This window comes from Dipteris shenzhenensis, chromosome 16 (genome assembly GCF_047967505.1).
Source record: "Dipteris shenzhenensis isolate YYH24624 ecotype China chromosome 16, Dip_SZ_1.0, whole genome shotgun sequence".
Taxonomy (NCBI): Eukaryota; Viridiplantae; Streptophyta; class Polypodiopsida; order Gleicheniales; family Dipteridaceae; genus Dipteris; species Dipteris shenzhenensis.
Genome location: NC_141611.1, coordinates 22,309,883 through 22,327,310, shown reverse-complemented (window position 1 = coordinate 22,327,310; position 17,428 = coordinate 22,309,883). Strand labels below are relative to the sequence as shown.

At 44.6% G+C, this 17,428-nt stretch overlaps 1 protein-coding gene across 1 annotated transcript in view; it reads right to left on the bottom strand.

Moving 5' to 3' along the window:
• The window catches only part of LOC147892695 (integrator complex subunit), a 97,077-nt gene that overhangs the window by 55,090 nt on the left and 24,559 nt on the right, over positions 1–17,428 (bottom strand). Inside the window, exons 3-4 of the mRNA XM_087387187.1 lie at positions 8,974–9,188; positions 8,236–8,853 (exon numbers count right to left, since the gene is read on the bottom strand). Of these exons, the coding sequence (XP_087243313.1) occupies positions 8,236–8,853; positions 8,974–9,188 (833 nt within the window). The remainder of the gene's footprint in view (positions 1–8,235; positions 8,854–8,973; positions 9,189–17,428) is intronic.

Genomic DNA, 17,428 nt, shown 5'->3' with positions numbered 1-17,428 from the left:
GGCAATCAACATGTCATCCACATATAGAACGAGTAGCATCAAACTGCCATCCTTTACCCGTTTGGTGTACAAACAGTGATCGGTCTCACACCTATGATACCCTTGGGACTGCATGAAGGCATCAAACTTCTTGTACCATTCTCTTGGCGCCTGCTCGAGTCCATACAAGCTCCTCTTGAGCTTACACACAAGCTGCTCTTTCCCTTTAACAGCATATCCCTCTGGCTGACTCATGTAGATCTCATCATGGAGATCTCCGTGAAGAAAAGCAGTCTTCACATCCATCTGACATAAATCCATGTCCTCATGAGCAACAAGAGCTAACATTGCTCTCAAAGTGGTCATCTTGACTACAGGGGAAAAGATCTCATCAAAGTCAATGCCCTTTTCCTGCTTAAATCCTTTGGCAACCAATCTGGCCTTATACCTCGGTAAGCATTTGAATCCACTTTGACTTTGTAAACCCACTTGCATGGCAAAACCTTTCTGCCTGCAGGTAGCTGCACCAAGTCCCATGTGTCGTTATGAAGTAAGGAGTCCATTTCTGACTGCATGGCTTTCTCCCACTTCCTTTTCTCTGTTCTTCCCATAGCTTCCTTGAAGCTGGAAGGCTCACCACAATCTGTCAGCATAATAAAATCAGCCACATTATTGGCTCCTGGAACAAACCTGTCAGGAGGCCGTTGTACACGGGTGCTCCTCCTAACAAAATGTTCCGTAATAGGCTGCTGTCTAGCCTGTTCGTCATGCATGACGGGTGGCTGTACCACCATATTTGGCTGTCCTACAGCGCCATTTGCTGGCATATCCAGTGGTGCATCATTGGCAAAATTGTCTGGCTGATTTTCAGCATGTATACCCTCTTGGACAGGGTTATCTACAGCAGCCTGCTGCTGCATATTAATGGGCATTCTTTGCTGTCCGACATCATCATAAACAACCCTCCTGTATTCCACAGGTTGCACGGGTTCTTTGTGTACACTATCCTCTTTAAAGATGACGTCATTGCTGCGTATAATCTTCCGTTTGACGGGATCCCATAACCTGTACCCCATTTCACCTTCGTCACCGTAACCCATGAAGATGCATCTGAAAGACTTTGGCTCCAGTTTGGTGCGCAGTTCTTTGCGTACATGAGCAAAGCACTCGCAGCCAAACACACGTAAGTGCTTATATGAAGGTGGCTTGCCAGACCACACCTCCTCTGGCACTTTCAACTCCAAAGCCTTGTTCGGAGACCTGTTAATTAGGTGAACTGCTGTTTGCACGGCTTCTGCCCAAAAGCCATGGGGCAATGCAGCATAAGACAACATACATCGAACTTTCTCCTGAATAGTTTGATTCATCCGCTCACTCACACCATTTTGAGATGCATTATGAGGGGCTGTGAGTTCCTGTTTAATGCCCTTTGCTTCGCAAAACTGTACAAAAGCATGTGACACATACTCACCCCCATTATCGGATCTGAGGCATTTCAGCCTGCGTCCTGTCCGATTCTCAACCTGAGCGACAAACTTCTTGAAAGCATCTAAGGCATCGCTCTTATGCTTCAAGAAATAGACCCACACTTTGCGTGTGGCATCATCAATAAAAGTAATGAAATACTTTGCACCCCCTAGTGATAGCTGTGGCATCTCACACAAATCAGTGTGCACTAGATCAAGCGGTGCTCTATTCTGGGGAGTTCTCCTCTTATGAGGAGTCATAGAATGCTTGCCAAATATGCAATGATCACAAGTAGGCAAATCTGAAAATGAAAGAGACGGCAGATAACCCAAACGTGACAGTTCTTGCATTCCTTTAACGGACATGTGTCCCAACCGGCTATGCCACAATGAAACCTTCGGCAGCTCGGTTATGGCAACAACATGATTACCTACACTGGAAACATAAAGAGGGTACAAGGTATCACTCTTATAACCCTCAGCCACTACAACCTGGCCATCAGTAATCACCCATTTGGAATCCCCAAATGTGGTGTGGTAACCACTGTCATCCAACAAGCCAGTGCTAATCAGATTTTTCTTGATTTGCTGCACATGGTGAACACCATCAAGCATAAATATGCGTCCATCAGGGAATACTATCTGTATACTGCCAATCCCTGCAATCTGACATGCATAGTTGTTTCCAAGGTGAACAACTCCATGAGTACCTGTGTAGGAAGTAAAGCACTCCCTATGAGGAGTAACATGAAAAGAAGCACCTGAATCCAAGAGCCAGGTGTGCATGTCATGGCCATCAACAACCAATGTATGTGCAATTACAGCAGAAGAGCATAAAACATCATGTCTGTCACTGTCACTGTCCTCTGCTGCAACATTCACTGCATCCAAGTCATCTGCCTTGGCCTTGCCTTTGCCTTTGCTTCCACTGCCTGCATCCTTTGTCTCAGCCTTCTTGGCTTTCTGATCCCGAATAAACTTGAAGCACTTAGACTTCACATGTCCCTTCTTGCCACAGTAAAAGCATTCAATATCCTTTTTGCCACGGGACTGACTGCGGGATTTGGACTTACCAGCAGATCTCCCCTTCTGCTGAGTCCTACCTCTTTCCTGTACCTGCAAAGCATTGGAAGACTTGCTGCCCCCATTATTCTTCCTGCTCATCTCCTCCATAAGGAGAGAGCTCTCCACATCAGCATACATAAGAGTGACATTTGAATTAGACAGGGTGGTCTTGAAAGTGTCCCAACTCTCAGGGAGGGTACACAACAAGAAAGTAGCCTTGAACTCCTCATCAAGGTTCAATCCCTGTGCAATAAGCTGTGTAAAGATGGCATTGAACTCACTCAAGTGTGAGGTCATAGCTGTACCTTCCTTCATGCGAAGGTCGACAAGCTTCTTCAACCAATAAACCTTACTGGCTGAACTCTTTTGGGCATACAATTCTTCTAGCCTCTGCCATAGGCCATAAGAGGTCTTTTCAGCTTGAACATTTAACACAAGAGAATCAGTGAGAGTAAGCATGATAGCAGCCCTTGCGGACAAATCAAGCTCCTCCCACTCATCATCTGCCATCCCAGATGGCTTGACACCCTTCACCCTTATGGGCTTAGAAATCTTCTTTAGCAGAAGTACATTCAAACACTGTTCTGCCCATAATGCATAATTGTGTGCCCCTTCCAATTTCTTTATGTTCAGTATTGAAGATTCACTTCCCCCTGATGCCATATCAGATAAGGAAAGTGCCTGACTCCCTGTAAGTCAAAAATGACTAAATAAAATTCTGATTTCTCAGAAAACCTGCTCTATCAAGAGCCAGGAGCACTCACAATAGTGCTGTTTTTTACTGTCAAAAAATCTGCAGCAAAACAGAAAAATTTCCCTCCAGTCACTGTACCTTCTGACACACTGTACCGTGCTCAAATAGGCATAAAACAGTAACTTCAGAATGCTGCAGCTGCTCCACAAGTGCTTTATCAGTGCATCATCATCATCTGACGAAGCACAAAACACTGCTGTCCTGGACACTTCTCCCACCTCAGATGAGGTATTGCACTGATTTTATATGCATAAACCACTTGTCATACACTGTTTTGTCCACTGAAAAAGGCTCCAAACACCTCAGCCTGTCACAAACCTGCAACAAAGTATGGGACAAATCCCAAACAATCACCCTTATGCCAAGGGGATAAAAGGCATCTGAAGTTCTCAAACAGTAACTCAAGTGCTCACAAGCAAAATCTGGGCAAAAGCCCCTTGATTTGACACCTGTACCAAGTGAAAAACACCCTCAACACTGAGGTAGCATACAAAATACAGCGCTATCCTGGCACTTTCACCTGACAATGTAATGCATAAACGGTCCTGTGTACACATTGTGTACACAGTAACAACACAGATCCCAACGTACAAACACTGAAGAGAATCTTTTGAGCACTGTCAACGATGGACAGTTAGGGACCGAGTAAACTCGATGCGCCCTGGCCAAGCGTGGCTCAACTGAGATTTTCAAAGTGTCGTACACAGAATGTGACCTACAAGAAATATCACTGAATACACTGCGGAAACAAGACCAATGTGGGCACCCTGGCTCCACACTGCCTCAAGGCATACACTGCATACACTTCCTGGCAAAAGCCCTTTGAAATTGTCACCCGAAAAACTGAGATTTGCACTCAGCAAAGGCATAAAAGCCCTCTGCAAATTAAGGCATCTGACCTTCCCGAAACAAAATAACTGTGCAACCACCACACACTGTGGCACTAGTCACCTCAAGCACGAGGGACACGAGTGTACTTGCTGTACCTCAAACACACAGTTTTAGAACTGAAAAATTCCGGGAATGCAGAGCAGAGTGCTCTCTCTTTTCCTTCTTCTCCCAAAAAAAAATATGTGCCTACTGTACCTTCTATACCTGCGCAGGGTACCTACTGTACCCTGTACCTGCGAGGGCACGGACCCCAAAAAAAAATTTCGACCTGTACCTGCTTGTCGAGGCGTCCGTACAGCCACGTCCGTACAGCTGGTACGGTACGGTTGCCTGTATGGCTTCCATACAGCCGGTACGGATGGCCGTACCTGTCGCGGCTGCTGTACGCTCCGGTACGGCTGCCTGTGCAGCCTGGTTGCGCGGCCAGTGCTGCGCGCTGCGCGCGCTGGCTGCACGCGGCCGGTGCTGTGCGGTGCACGCGCTGGCTGCATCCGCCTGGTAGCGGGTAGCAGCTAGCTGCTGCTGCTGCAGCTGTAGCTGCCCACGCGCGACCTGCTCCTGCGTGCTGCGTGCGCGCTGCTCGCTGCCCTACTCGCTGCTGCCGCTGCTGAGGGCACGAGGCCCAAGGGGAGAGGGAGGGGTAGAGCGGAGTTGATAGGGAGAGGTAGAGGCTCTGATACCACTTGTGAGGGAAAGAGAGAGGGAGTGGAACGATGGAGACAGAGAGAGGGAGACACAAGAAGTGTGGGTGTGTCTAATGTGTTGAGCCACACCACAAACTCAAGAGTTTTATTAGGATTAGGGATTCACCCTATGACTGTCTTAAGACAGTCATAGGGGTCATAACTTTTAAAGGGTGGCAATGTGTCTTTACCCCAACAACACATACCTCCACATGCTCCGATTCAGCCACAGGATGTCTTACCACCTCCACAAGCAGTGGAAGAGGTTGTTCAGCAAGAAATTGCAGATATACATGCAGCAAAAACAGTCCCAAATTGGCTGTTACAAACTCTCCGGGAGAGTAAAATTGACGCTCCATTACCTGGCAGAACTCGGAGTGCAGTAAGACATGGGGGGGAGCACTTTCAGTTGAATCAGCTTATGCAGGTACTCTTCTTGATGAGGAGGAGCCCTCATGAGACATTTGAAGAGGCACAGGATAATGTGCTTTGGATGAATGCCATGCACGATGAATTGCAGTCCATTCAGAAAAATCAGACATGGGAAGTTGTCGATTTGCCACCAGGTAAACATGCCATAGGTACACGTTGGGTTTTCAAAGTTAAAAGAAAGCCAGATGGGACCATTGATCGGTACAAAGCAAGGCTGGTTGCAAAAAGATATGCTCAGAAAAAGGGCATCGACTACGAGGAGACTTTTGCTCCTACATCCAAAATGACAACTATCCGGTCAGTTATAGCAATGGCTGCAAACTTTGAATGGAATGTTCATCAGTTGGACATTAAAACAGCTTTCCTTAATGGAGACTTGTTGGAAGAGGTTTATGTCAAACAACCTCCAGGCTTTGAAATTTCAGGAAATGCACTTCATGTATGCAAGCTGAATAAAGCTTTGTATGGGCTGAAACAAGCCCCAAGTGCATGGTATGCCAAAATTCATGCCTTTCTGACCAGCAAGGGGCTGCACAATAGTCCAACTGAGAGCACCCTCTACATCAAGAAGGATGGGGGGGATATTTTAGTCATCATTCTTTATGTAGATGACTTACTGCTCACAGGGTCAAATGAAGATAATATTGCAGATTTTAAAGCTGAATTGCAGACCACTTTTGACATGTCAGATTTGGGGCTGCTACACTTTTATTTGGGGATCCAGTTCACTCAAGAGAAAAGTGGCATCGTTATGTCTCAATCCAAGTATGTGCAGAAACTCTTGGACAGATTCAACATGCAGGATTGTAAGCCCATAGCTACTCCCATGGAGCCGGGGCTGAAGCTTACAATGCATGATGCAGGTGAATCATTTGATGTCACACTCTACAGTCAGGCTGTCGGATGCCTCATTTATCTCTGCAATACACGACCTGATATTCAGTTTGCAGTTTCTCAGGTGAGCAGATATATGTACAGCCCAAAGACTATGCATTGGCAGGCTGTAAAACGCATCTTCCGTTATTTGCAAGGTACCAAGTCTTTTGACTTGATGTTTCCCAGGGGGGGTGACTTGCAGATGCATGCCTACAGTGACTCAGATTGGGCTGGAGACTATGACACTAGGTAGTCCACAAGTGGCAATTGTTTCTTTTTGGGCAAAGCTTGTATTTCTTGGTTGAGCAAGAAACAATGTACAGTGGTTACCTCTTCATGTGAAGCTGAGTACAGGGCAGCTTTCATAGCGACAGTTGAATGTGTTTGGCTGCGTCGTTTATTTGCTAATCTTCATCTTTCATTGGAGGGTCCTTCTCCAATTCTCACTGATAGTCTGAGTGCTATTGCAGTGGCAAAGAATCCTATGTTTCATGCTCGCACGAGGCACATTGAGGTTCACTATCACTACGTCAGAGAGAAGTTGCATGCAGGAGAGATCAGTATGATCTATGTGTCAACACATGACAATGTTGCAGACATTTTCACCAAAGCACTTCCATGTGAAAAGTTTGAGGCATTTCGCAGTGCCTTGAACTTATCTCCTTTTGCTGATTGATCATTTCCTTGTACATGACATTGGCACTGCAGGGGGGTGTTCGAATTATTGTTATAATTTAGCAGTGACCAATGTAATGTAATAAGTAGGTTAGCGGCACTTTTCCCTCACTTAGAGGTTTTTCTCCCTAACCACAATTAGTTCACTAACTACGGTTAGTGAAGGATAAGGTTTTGTCACTTAGACAAAACCTATCACTCTCTTCACTTGTAACACACTCTTCTATTGCAACTATCGTTTTCAGCTCTCACTCTCCTACTCTCACACTCTGCTCTCTCTCTCCCTCTACAACTCACAAGCCCTTCATAGATTAACGACCAAAAGTAGCAAATGCACTGCAACCAATGGTGGGGCTACAGGTGAGCCGAGAGGGTAATTGATCTTTCTACATTCTTGTGGCTTGCTTATGAATGAAAATTCTTTTCAAATCAATTAATTCTTGAACATCTATAATATTTTGGAGTTTATGACAATTGGCATTGTAGATATAGTATGCAAAAGATATCATGTTTGGCACTTCTTTGCATTGTATGCCATTGTCTAGGAGCTGTATATTGGAAATTAAGCATGCTTCATAATCTTAACATACCATACATATGCTGGTAATATTATACACTTTGGGCAAGAAAGTACAAATCAACTTCCCACTTTTTTTTTAAACCTTTCAATTTTCTGTTTTGACACTATGCAACTTACAGCCTAGAGATGTTAGAAACACAAATCTAGTTATACATAAAGACAATACAGCCATCAAAGGCAACGTACAATAACAAGCTTTGTCATAGACGAATCACTTGGACAATTATAAATCGTCCACAGCATTTTCTATAGAAAACATCTCGGGCGGGTACTATCAAGCACGCAACAGAACACAACCACCTACAGGGTTGTTGAGCTCTGCGGTGTTATTCAAAACAATTTTTGGTAGGACCAGTTGTGAAGAATTTCTCACGTATAACATACTTGTAGATGGTGTTCTAATTATATAACCACTAGCAGAACCCACAATCATCGCCAAATGTTGTAAGCACAATCTACAAAGTATGGAGAAGATCTTACAAATCACACCGCAAGTGTAGTCTGCAAGCTTCCCAGCAGCAAAGATGTGAATCTATGTTGTAAGCACAATCTACGAAGTATGGAGAAGACCTTACAATTCACACAACAAGTGCAGTCTGCAGCTTCCCAGCAGCAAAGATGTGAATCTCAATGTGAAGACAATCCAAAAGCCTATGGTTGAAATTTTCCTAATGTACTAGCAATGACTGCTTTGTCTTGTCACACAGATGTTATGCATAAGGGCAGAAGGTCAACCATCCAGACCACATCAAGTTCCCATCATAGAAACAATCTTTCAATCTGGTACCCAAGCAAAGCATATGAGAAACCTTCTCAGAATGACTGAAACTATACCTCATGTTGGAAGAACAAAGTTGTTGCGAAATAGCTTCCAAAAGCTCCAATGATGCACCAATGCCATTGATCGTCACCAAGACGCAACCTCCAGCACAGACAGCATCTAAAGCGGCTTTACAGACTGATGACAACTGATCAGTAGAGTTTTCATAACGATCTCCCATCCTTTCTGCCATCTCACTAAGAGAATTTCCCTGCCCTGCCAAAACTGCCTCTGTGTCTGAAAAACTGGAAGGACGAAGGCTTTTGCCTCCAGGGATTCCTTCACTTGAAACGCTACTAGAGCTCCTGTTCTCAGGCACCTTCAGGCAATTCTCTCCTAGATTATCAGCACTTTTAGTGACAACCGGATCACCTTGTTCACTTTTCAAGTCAGAAAACAGTAATGTGTCACTGGATGTATGAGGAGATAGACTGAGACTCATAGCATGCTGGGAGGTGAGCTGAGAAGCCGAAAAGTAGGACAAGCATCTTGCTCCAAATATGACCCAATTCGAAGCACCTATTTCTAAGCCAGAACTGCAAGGCTTTATCCTCAAACAGTCAAAAATGCTTATTTCCTCCTCGTAATGGAGACAGTGCACTTTTTTCAAGCATGATAGTATATCCTTCTTGCTGCACCACCAAGATATATACGGGATCATATCTAAGCAAGATGATGGAGCGATGGAAAAACTTACTGCTTCGGAACATGTGTCACACCAATAAAAAACAAAAGATTAGCAATAGATATACCTATACAATCTGTGCCAATTTGATCTACCAACTCCATCCTTATCCACCAAATCTCTTTTCAAATTTTTTGGAAGTGTTGCAAGGGTAGCAGGTTCAAGCCAGAATGGCATCTTTGAATCAGAACGGCCAAAATTTTGAATGAATTCTGCATGCATGGAGACAAGCTCCTCCATCATTAGCTGACCCAATTTGGCCGTAACACCTGTAGCATATATCTGAAAATGACAAACAGAAAAAAAAAAGTCGATGAAAGGCTCACCAAATATTTAAAAATGAAGAGTCCAACCACCACCTAATAAGTTTCTGAAGTCAACTTTAAAGAGACAAAGTGGGAAACACATTATATAGCAGGAATATACGATCAATATGTCACTTTCCTTGTAGGGAAAAGTTTTGTCGATGACAGGAAGAAGAGAGAGGAGCAGAGCAAATTGCTTGTTTAATGTTAATTCTGTTTATCAAACATTGGCATTTCATACCTGCCGCTGTTTGTAACAAATTGGAAGAGACCTGCAAAGCTTCAAGAATCAGAATTGAAGTAATTCAAAACATATATTTTCTCCCTTTCAAGGGTGTGGCGCATGCATCAATGAGTACTTCACCTCTACAAGATTTGTTTTTGCAGAAAAGCCTCTCTTGCTATGTGATTGATCATATAGACGGCGTTCAAACCATCATCTTGGCAGAACAAGCTTCTCTACCAGAATTCTTGCCAACACAAGGCAAGCTAGACAGAATTGGACTTGAGTTCCGTCTTGTTTTTCAAACTGGCAGTTCAAACTCAAGCGTGTGCATGAACTTAAGTGTTACCAGAAACGTTTCTAGAAACGTGTTTCGAAGGTTTTGTTTACAAAAGTTTCGAGATTCTACCTGAGGTTTCATCTAGAAACACTTGATATATAGTATATAATATAATTAAGTATTAAGATATAAATAATTATCAGGAGATCACCTAGGCAGTCGTGATACTTTATGAGAGAGTCGGGTAGGGTTCGGACAGGTGCAAGGTCGACAAAGGAGATCATGACTACCATTAGGGTCAAAGAAGGTTGTCCGTTCTCACCAACCTTGTTCAGTCTCTACATAGATCAGACCCTTATTCGGACCCTAGGAGGGGCTGGTTGATCTCTAGCCGGATCCTTGCTCCAGATTCTACCATATGCAGATGACGTGGGCTTACTCTCTTCCTCAGCAGAGGGCCGCCACTGACACTAAGATGCACTACATTCCTTCTATGAGAGGGATGATGCACAATTTTGTAACTTCTCCCAAGAAATAAAGAGAACCTTGAAGATTGACTTTGGTCAAAGAACATTGACCCCAGTTAACTAGAACAAGTTTTATTTTCCTTTGAGTTGAATTAGTTAAATAACATTGTGGGGACTCCCACAAGGGACTAGGATTAGTCCAAGAACTAGAATGCATGCATTTGGCTAACCTCTAATGGGTGTTGGATATTATTTGTGCAAGGTGCAAGACTTTGGAGGGTGCTAAATTCCCCCACTTTTTAAGGGGTTTTAAAGCACAAGACAAGTGACAAGGAGGGACAGGAAGCTATGACGATGGCAATGGGGAGGAGCAGCAGCTTGGGAGCAGGGAGCAGCTCTTCCCTAGGCGACGTCTCCTTGGGCATCTCTTTTTGACAGTTCAACAATGACATAATAGAATTTCCGGCAAAGACAAGATCTCTATTGATAACATCTCTATTAATAATAATCTTTCTTGTACTTGGCTGGTATAACTGATAGTGTTTGCTTTAATTAAAAATGAAGATGTATTTAAGTGCCTTGTCCTTCCTAACAGAGATGGAACATGTGCATACACAAGGCATCCAAACACACTCATGTGTGGAATGACCTATGACCTGCCCAAGCCTCATGGAGAGTAATAGTCTTCAATGCCCTGGTAGTGATGTGTTCAAAACATAATTTGCATTCAACATCCAGCACCGTGCCATCTTTGTCAAGGGTTCTATTCTGGCATTCCGCAACACCATTTTGTTGTGGTGTGTATGGCATAATTCATTGATGTGTGATATCACGAGATGCTAAAAAATCAGCAAACTTTCAGGACATGTACTCCATGTTAGAAATTACCCAACAGAGGGTACGCACAGCAGAAGACTGACACTATTGCCCAAGAGTTCACACAGTGTGGTGTGGGGTGTGGAATCACAAACTTCTTAAACTTATGCGCATAGATGTGCAAGCTAGTAAATAGACAATGCTAAATATAGAAGCAACTCTTTATATTTCCGTCTGTCCACAAAGTAGAGCAGGATACAATACCAAAAGGTTCTCCTACTAGATGTCAAGCACTTCTGTTGGGTGGTGGAAGCAATGGAAGCTAAAAAATGGAAGCACAATGGAGAAAAACGAGATCTTGTAATAGATTGCTGCAAAACCGAAGTGTGGAGGCTAGAGCCAACATAACAAAACCCTAGGGCTAATTGCCCTAACTGGACTAAGTGTCCTAACTGACCTAGATGGTACATAAACTAACTGTACCAATAGTCCTAACTGACTATAACTAGGCCTACAAGGCTCATACCAAGGTATAAGTGGCATCTATGGATAGCCCATGAGATAGCCTACAAACCCCCCTCCATTGCTTCAGGCTCAAATGGAAACCATCAGGATAATGGCAATGTAGACGTGTGCAACAATAACGTGCTGAGAATAACTAGGGCTAATTGCCCTGACTGAACTAAGTGTCCTAACTGACCTAGATGGTACATAAACTAGTTGTACCAATAGTCCTAACTGACTATAACTAGGCCTACAAGGCTCATACCAAGGTATAAGTGGCATCTATGGATAGCCCATGAGATAGCCTACAAACCCCCCTCCATTGCTTCAGGCTCAAATGGAAACCATCAGGATAATGGCAATGTAGACGTGTGCAACAATAATGTGCTGAGAATGACTCCCTCCTCAGGTGAGATGACTGAGTTTGAAACAGGTTCAATTCTTGCTGCTGTTGATGGTCTCATTAGGCACCAAGCAGCAGAGGAGATACGGAAGGATGATGGTTTAAATAGGAAGACTGGTTTTCTGAATGATGCATGTTTATCCTCAGACACTAGGGAACCTGCATGGGGGGTCGATCAACCTCCAGCGAAAGACAGCTCCCCAGCCACCTTTAACAGACTGCAATCTTAGCAACTCTCGTTTGGATACTAGTGGTGCAAATATTTCTTCTGTGATCCCAATGGCTATGCAAGGTGTAGAATACTCAAATGTGTACAGAGTACAACAGAGCAAGTTACAAAAGGTACTAAGTTTAAAGCTTGCCAAAAAGCCTCAAACTTAGGTCGAGGTAGAGCCTTCGTAAAAAGATCTGCCAAGTTGTCTTCAGTGGGAACATGAGACAACTCAATATCACCTATTGATAATCGCTCTCTGACATAGTGATAGTGAACCTCAACGTGCTTTGTGTGAGCATGGAAAACCGAATTCCGTGCGACAGCCAAAGCACTCTGGCTATCAGTGAAGATGACGAATCTGACATGCACAACCATATTCTATGGATGCAATCTGACCGAATTGCCATAGTTCTAGATGCCCAAAGTGTTCATGCTAAAATGAGTGTCTGCAATCACAGAATCCTCTATTGCAAGTGTTGTGGCGGCTATCTCTTTCTCACAGGGATCAAGTTTGTATAGACATCTAGTCAAGGTTTGAGTGATGATAATGGTGTTGCCATTTTTGAAATCAAAAATTGCACAACGATAACCGTTAAAGATAAATCTATATCTGGATGTAGCAATGGCTAAAATGGATATGTGATTCTTTTAATTCTTGGAACATACAAAACATCCTGAAGAGTGATAGATCATCAGATGCGGAAGTAAACTCAACTTGGCCAATGCCTTTAATGGCATATGATGAATTATTGGCACAAGTCATAGTGCTTCGCTTAGGCATAGAAACCATGTCCTGGATGAAGTTATGTGCTTAGAAGCACCACTATCAAAGTGTCAATTGTTGAATGCATCAAAGATAGCCATGCATGAATCATGTAGAGAAGGATTATACAAGCTTGTGACAAACAAAGCCCAATCATGATGTGTAATATTTGTTGCTTCATCCTTCTCTTGTGAAGATGAAGCATCAGTAACTGCAAGGCTAGACTGTTTCTTCTTCTTTTTCGATTCAATGCCCTTTCGGCATTTAGAAATATCATGACTTGGTTTTCTGCAATAGTTGCATCTTTTCTTTTTCTTATATGCATCCTTTTTTTTCCAAAAAAGAGACTTCCATTAAGTACAAAACCCTTGAGAGCAAGCTCAAAGCGAAAATGCATCATGCAATGATCGATAAAAGACTCCTAAGAAATAGGTGGAAAACAACCAAGGTTGAAACTAAAAATGCCATCTCAACCCTATAGTAGACTCAGAGAAGGGGGAACCCCTCCACTCTCTAAAGAATGCAGCCCTCTTAGCAGAAGCTGCGTGAGAGGACCCCTGCATGCTCGCCTAGATGGCCATCACTGTATGTATCATGTCAGTCCATATACTGGGCAAAGTGTAAGAAGGGTGAACTTGGGATCCATCCAGTGCCTCTATGCATCTGGCTCTCCAAATGCGTATAACTAGGGCCACAGTAAGTCCTGTAGGTTGCGCTTCGGGTCTGCACATGGAAGGGATGTCTCCGAGCATGATCTGTGTCCTCCCTCTGCGGGTATGTTGTGTCGCTGGCTCTGGATCTCTACCTCACCGATATGAGGTGGGATCTCATCTCTTGACACTCATCATTGAACAATGGGTTTTGGGGCATCTTCCTAGCTGGGGAGCGTGATGTAGCTTGAGTCGTGAGGAAGGATTTGATTGCGGCATCCTGAACCATTGGTAGTAGAGTGTCTGTAGATCGAGTCAAGAGAAAGGATTTGATTGTAGCATTTTGAACCACTGATACTAAGGCATGAGCAAAGTCTGCATAATCCCCAAGGGAGTCTGGTAGCTCATGTGATAAGTGACTCATGTAATTGTACCACAGGGCATAGTCAAAGTGCACCTGGACCCAACTTGAAGCTGGTGGACCCTGTCCTGTTACTAGGAGTTGTCAGCGTCTAGTTGGGGGGAGGGACAGTGAGATCATGTATTCATACATAGAAGCCGGGGATCCCATAAGGTAATCTACTGTACTGTATCCCTATCCGTGTGGGTGAGCCCTCCCGACAACGGCCATCTGAGAAGAGTGTTGTTTATAATCAGATTATGGACTGCTCCCATATCCAGGAGATGTCGGCCATATCCAGTGATGTGAGGTGCATCCTCTGAACGTCTCGCTATCCCAAGCTCTCTTGGGTCTATCTTGGTACTCTGAGGTGATCAGCCTCGAAGTCAAGTAGGCCCACCTATATGTAAACGTGCATGCATTGAAGTCACCCAAAAGTAGGATCTCTCCTTGTCTAGAGAACTCCAAGATATCATCAAATATCATCTCGTACGGGCTATGACCCTCTATGGCAGCCTCATGTGCATATGATGATGTGTCTGGGGGGAAGTAGCATACCGCAATGAAAATCGGGCGTGCATCAAGTGGCTGAATTCGTATCCACATGTGGCGTGCATGCTCCTACTTCCTCATCACAGATATATAAGGTCTCATATGTGACCTAAAAAGGATTGCCACCCCAACGAAGTCTCGTAGGCCGTCCCATATGTATCCTGTCACTTTGGGCAATCCCCTCACTGGGCTCTCATGGGTCTCTGTGTAAAAGATCACATCCCTTGTTAGTTTAAAACTCTTTGGAAGACCAAAGGGTCTATGCGACTAAAAGAAACAATACAATGAGTTGAGGGGTGGAACCACTAAGCGGGCATCAACACCCATGACGAATACAAAAGAAAACCCATAATCATGATCATAATGGCATCGATACATAGGGAGAAAACTCTATGAGCTCATGGAGTGGGAGCTAGCACGGGCATCAACCTTAGGCCGGGGCATCGATGTGCGAGGTGACCTAGTTCACCTCATGATATGTGAGCGGGATGGAGGGGATATCAACGCTGTATTGGAAGCGAGGTAGCCTATCTACATGGAGCCCCACGGTCTCAAACCATCTGCATGTACGTGTAGACCAACACCTCTGGTCACTCTCTGCCGCCAGTGCTATGGAGGATAAAGCCAACCAAGGAAGCCTACATCGCCCTGTGGTGCAAGACGCATACTGTATAATGCAGTATAGATGTGTAATGACCTGAAATGTTGCATCGAGATGCCCCAAACTCAGCCAAGACTATCTGATGTGGGATTGAAGGATTACTATGGATCATCCATGAAAGCAGGAGAACCTGAAGCCTCTCAACCTGTCTCTGATAGGTCTGGCCAAACAAGGGCTGCCATACAGTACCTGCCGGTCGAACCAAAGAGTCGAAGAGAAGAGTCTTGGTCCGATGGTCTTGGAGAGGGAAAGCATTGTCGTCTCAAATTTGGCTAGTTCAACGTATCCCCTGCTCAATTAGACCTGCGATGCTGGTTGCGTCGCGAAGGTCGGGCCGGAGAAAAGTACCCCTAGGTACGCGTAGGATACAACCACCTCCAATGGCAATGCATGCTCTCTGTGCATGGATGCCCGGGAAATTTTAAAGATTATGACCTTGGTTTTACCAAGGTTGACATTCAAGTCATGTAAAACCTTAACCACACCAAAAACTCATCTCCCGAAACAAAACGCAGCTGCTAAGTCAATGTGCACCTTGGAAACAAGCCTGAAACTGAGTGGAAACTTCAATCGCACTCTACAGCAAATCACAAATGGGGTAGACCTTGTCTGAAAGCTGGAAACTCCGAACAGCGCATTAAAAACTCAACAAGCTAGTAGGTGAATCGTTGTAGTCTTTCTAGTGGTTTTTGGGCTGAGGCAATGAAGACTGCAGTGCATGTGATCAATAGATCACCTAGTAAGAGTTTGGATGGTGGTATTCCTGAGAGGCATGGAGTGGCAAGAAGCCCACTTACTCTCATTTGCGTATGGGTGTGAGGCATATGCACATGTGCCAAAAGAGCTTCGGAAGAAGCTAGATCCTAAGTCTAGGAAATGCATCTTTCTGGGTTATGACCGTGTAGGCATGGGACCTCAAAGCACATGTCCAACAAGGAGTGGTTTGAGACAATGGAAGGTAAGCATCCTGACTCCAAAGTCAATGTGGGGGATAACCGAGCATGCCCTATGAAGGGTGTTGGTAGTATCCCATTCATCACGACTGCAGGAAATGAGGAGCTGATTTCCGGTATACTCTATGTACTGACTTTGTGCAAGAATCTTTTGTCTGGCAGCCAGACGGACAACACAACATGTCGGTCCTATTTAACGACGGCAAAGTCACTGTCACATCCAAGGCAAATGGAAAGGTGGTGGCTCATGACATCGAGGAGCATGGGCTATATTGGCTTAATGCTTTGTTGGTGCACGGGGACCATGGCAGGTCCAACTTGTGAAATAAGCGGTTCAGTCACGTCAATTGTGGCACTCTTGCCGAGATGCAAAAGTCCAAGATGGTGGATGGACTTCCACCGATTGCAGGCAATGATCGTGTTTGCAGGGCTTGCTTGAAGGGCAAGCAACACAGGGACAAGTTCCCACAGGAGGCCTCATCACAGGCCAAGAAGCCGCTCGAGTTGGTTCATTCTGACATTTGTAGCTCTGCCTGGCCAAGAAGTCTCATGTTTATGAGAAATTCAAAGATTGGAAGGCCCAGGTAGAAAAGGAGAGCGGGGAGGTAGTCAAAGCGTTCCGCACAGACAGAGAGGAGGAGTTCAATTCTACCGAGTTCAATGGATTTTGCAAGAAGCACGGGATCAAGCAGCAACTCACTACACCTCGCACATCTCAGCAGAATGGAGTTGCTGAGAGAGAACAGGACCGTCACAGAGACAAGTTTGGCCATGTTGCGAGGGAGAAATCTTTCGAAAGCTTACTGGGGTGAAGCCGTGAACACTGCCATTCACATCCTCAACAGAACCAAGACCAAGGCTGTTGATGATAAGACTCCATATGAAGCTTACTATGGTAAGAAACCGACCACATCTCATTTACGGATTTTCGGTTCTAATGCATTTATTCATGTGCATAAAGATGAGCATACGAAGCTTGATTCCCATAGCCGAAGATGTATCTTTGTGGGATATAGTGAAGAATCCAAAACGATAGGCCTTTACGACCCGGTGAAGAAACAGATCCTTTTCAGCACGGACATGATCTTTGAGGAGTCAGAGCCCCAAATTACAGAAGAGATTCAGGAACTTCCGACATTACCCCCACCCAAGGTCACCATCAAAGAAGTGGAGACGACTGAGAACCCGAGGAGGAGGAGGAGGAGGAGGAGGAGGAGCATGATGTTCCAGTACCGGCTCCAAAGGCTTCTCCACCGCTAACACATATAGAGTGCTATAAAGGAAAGGGTTAGATGCCCTAACCCGAACCCTAAAAGGGTTCGTATATGTAA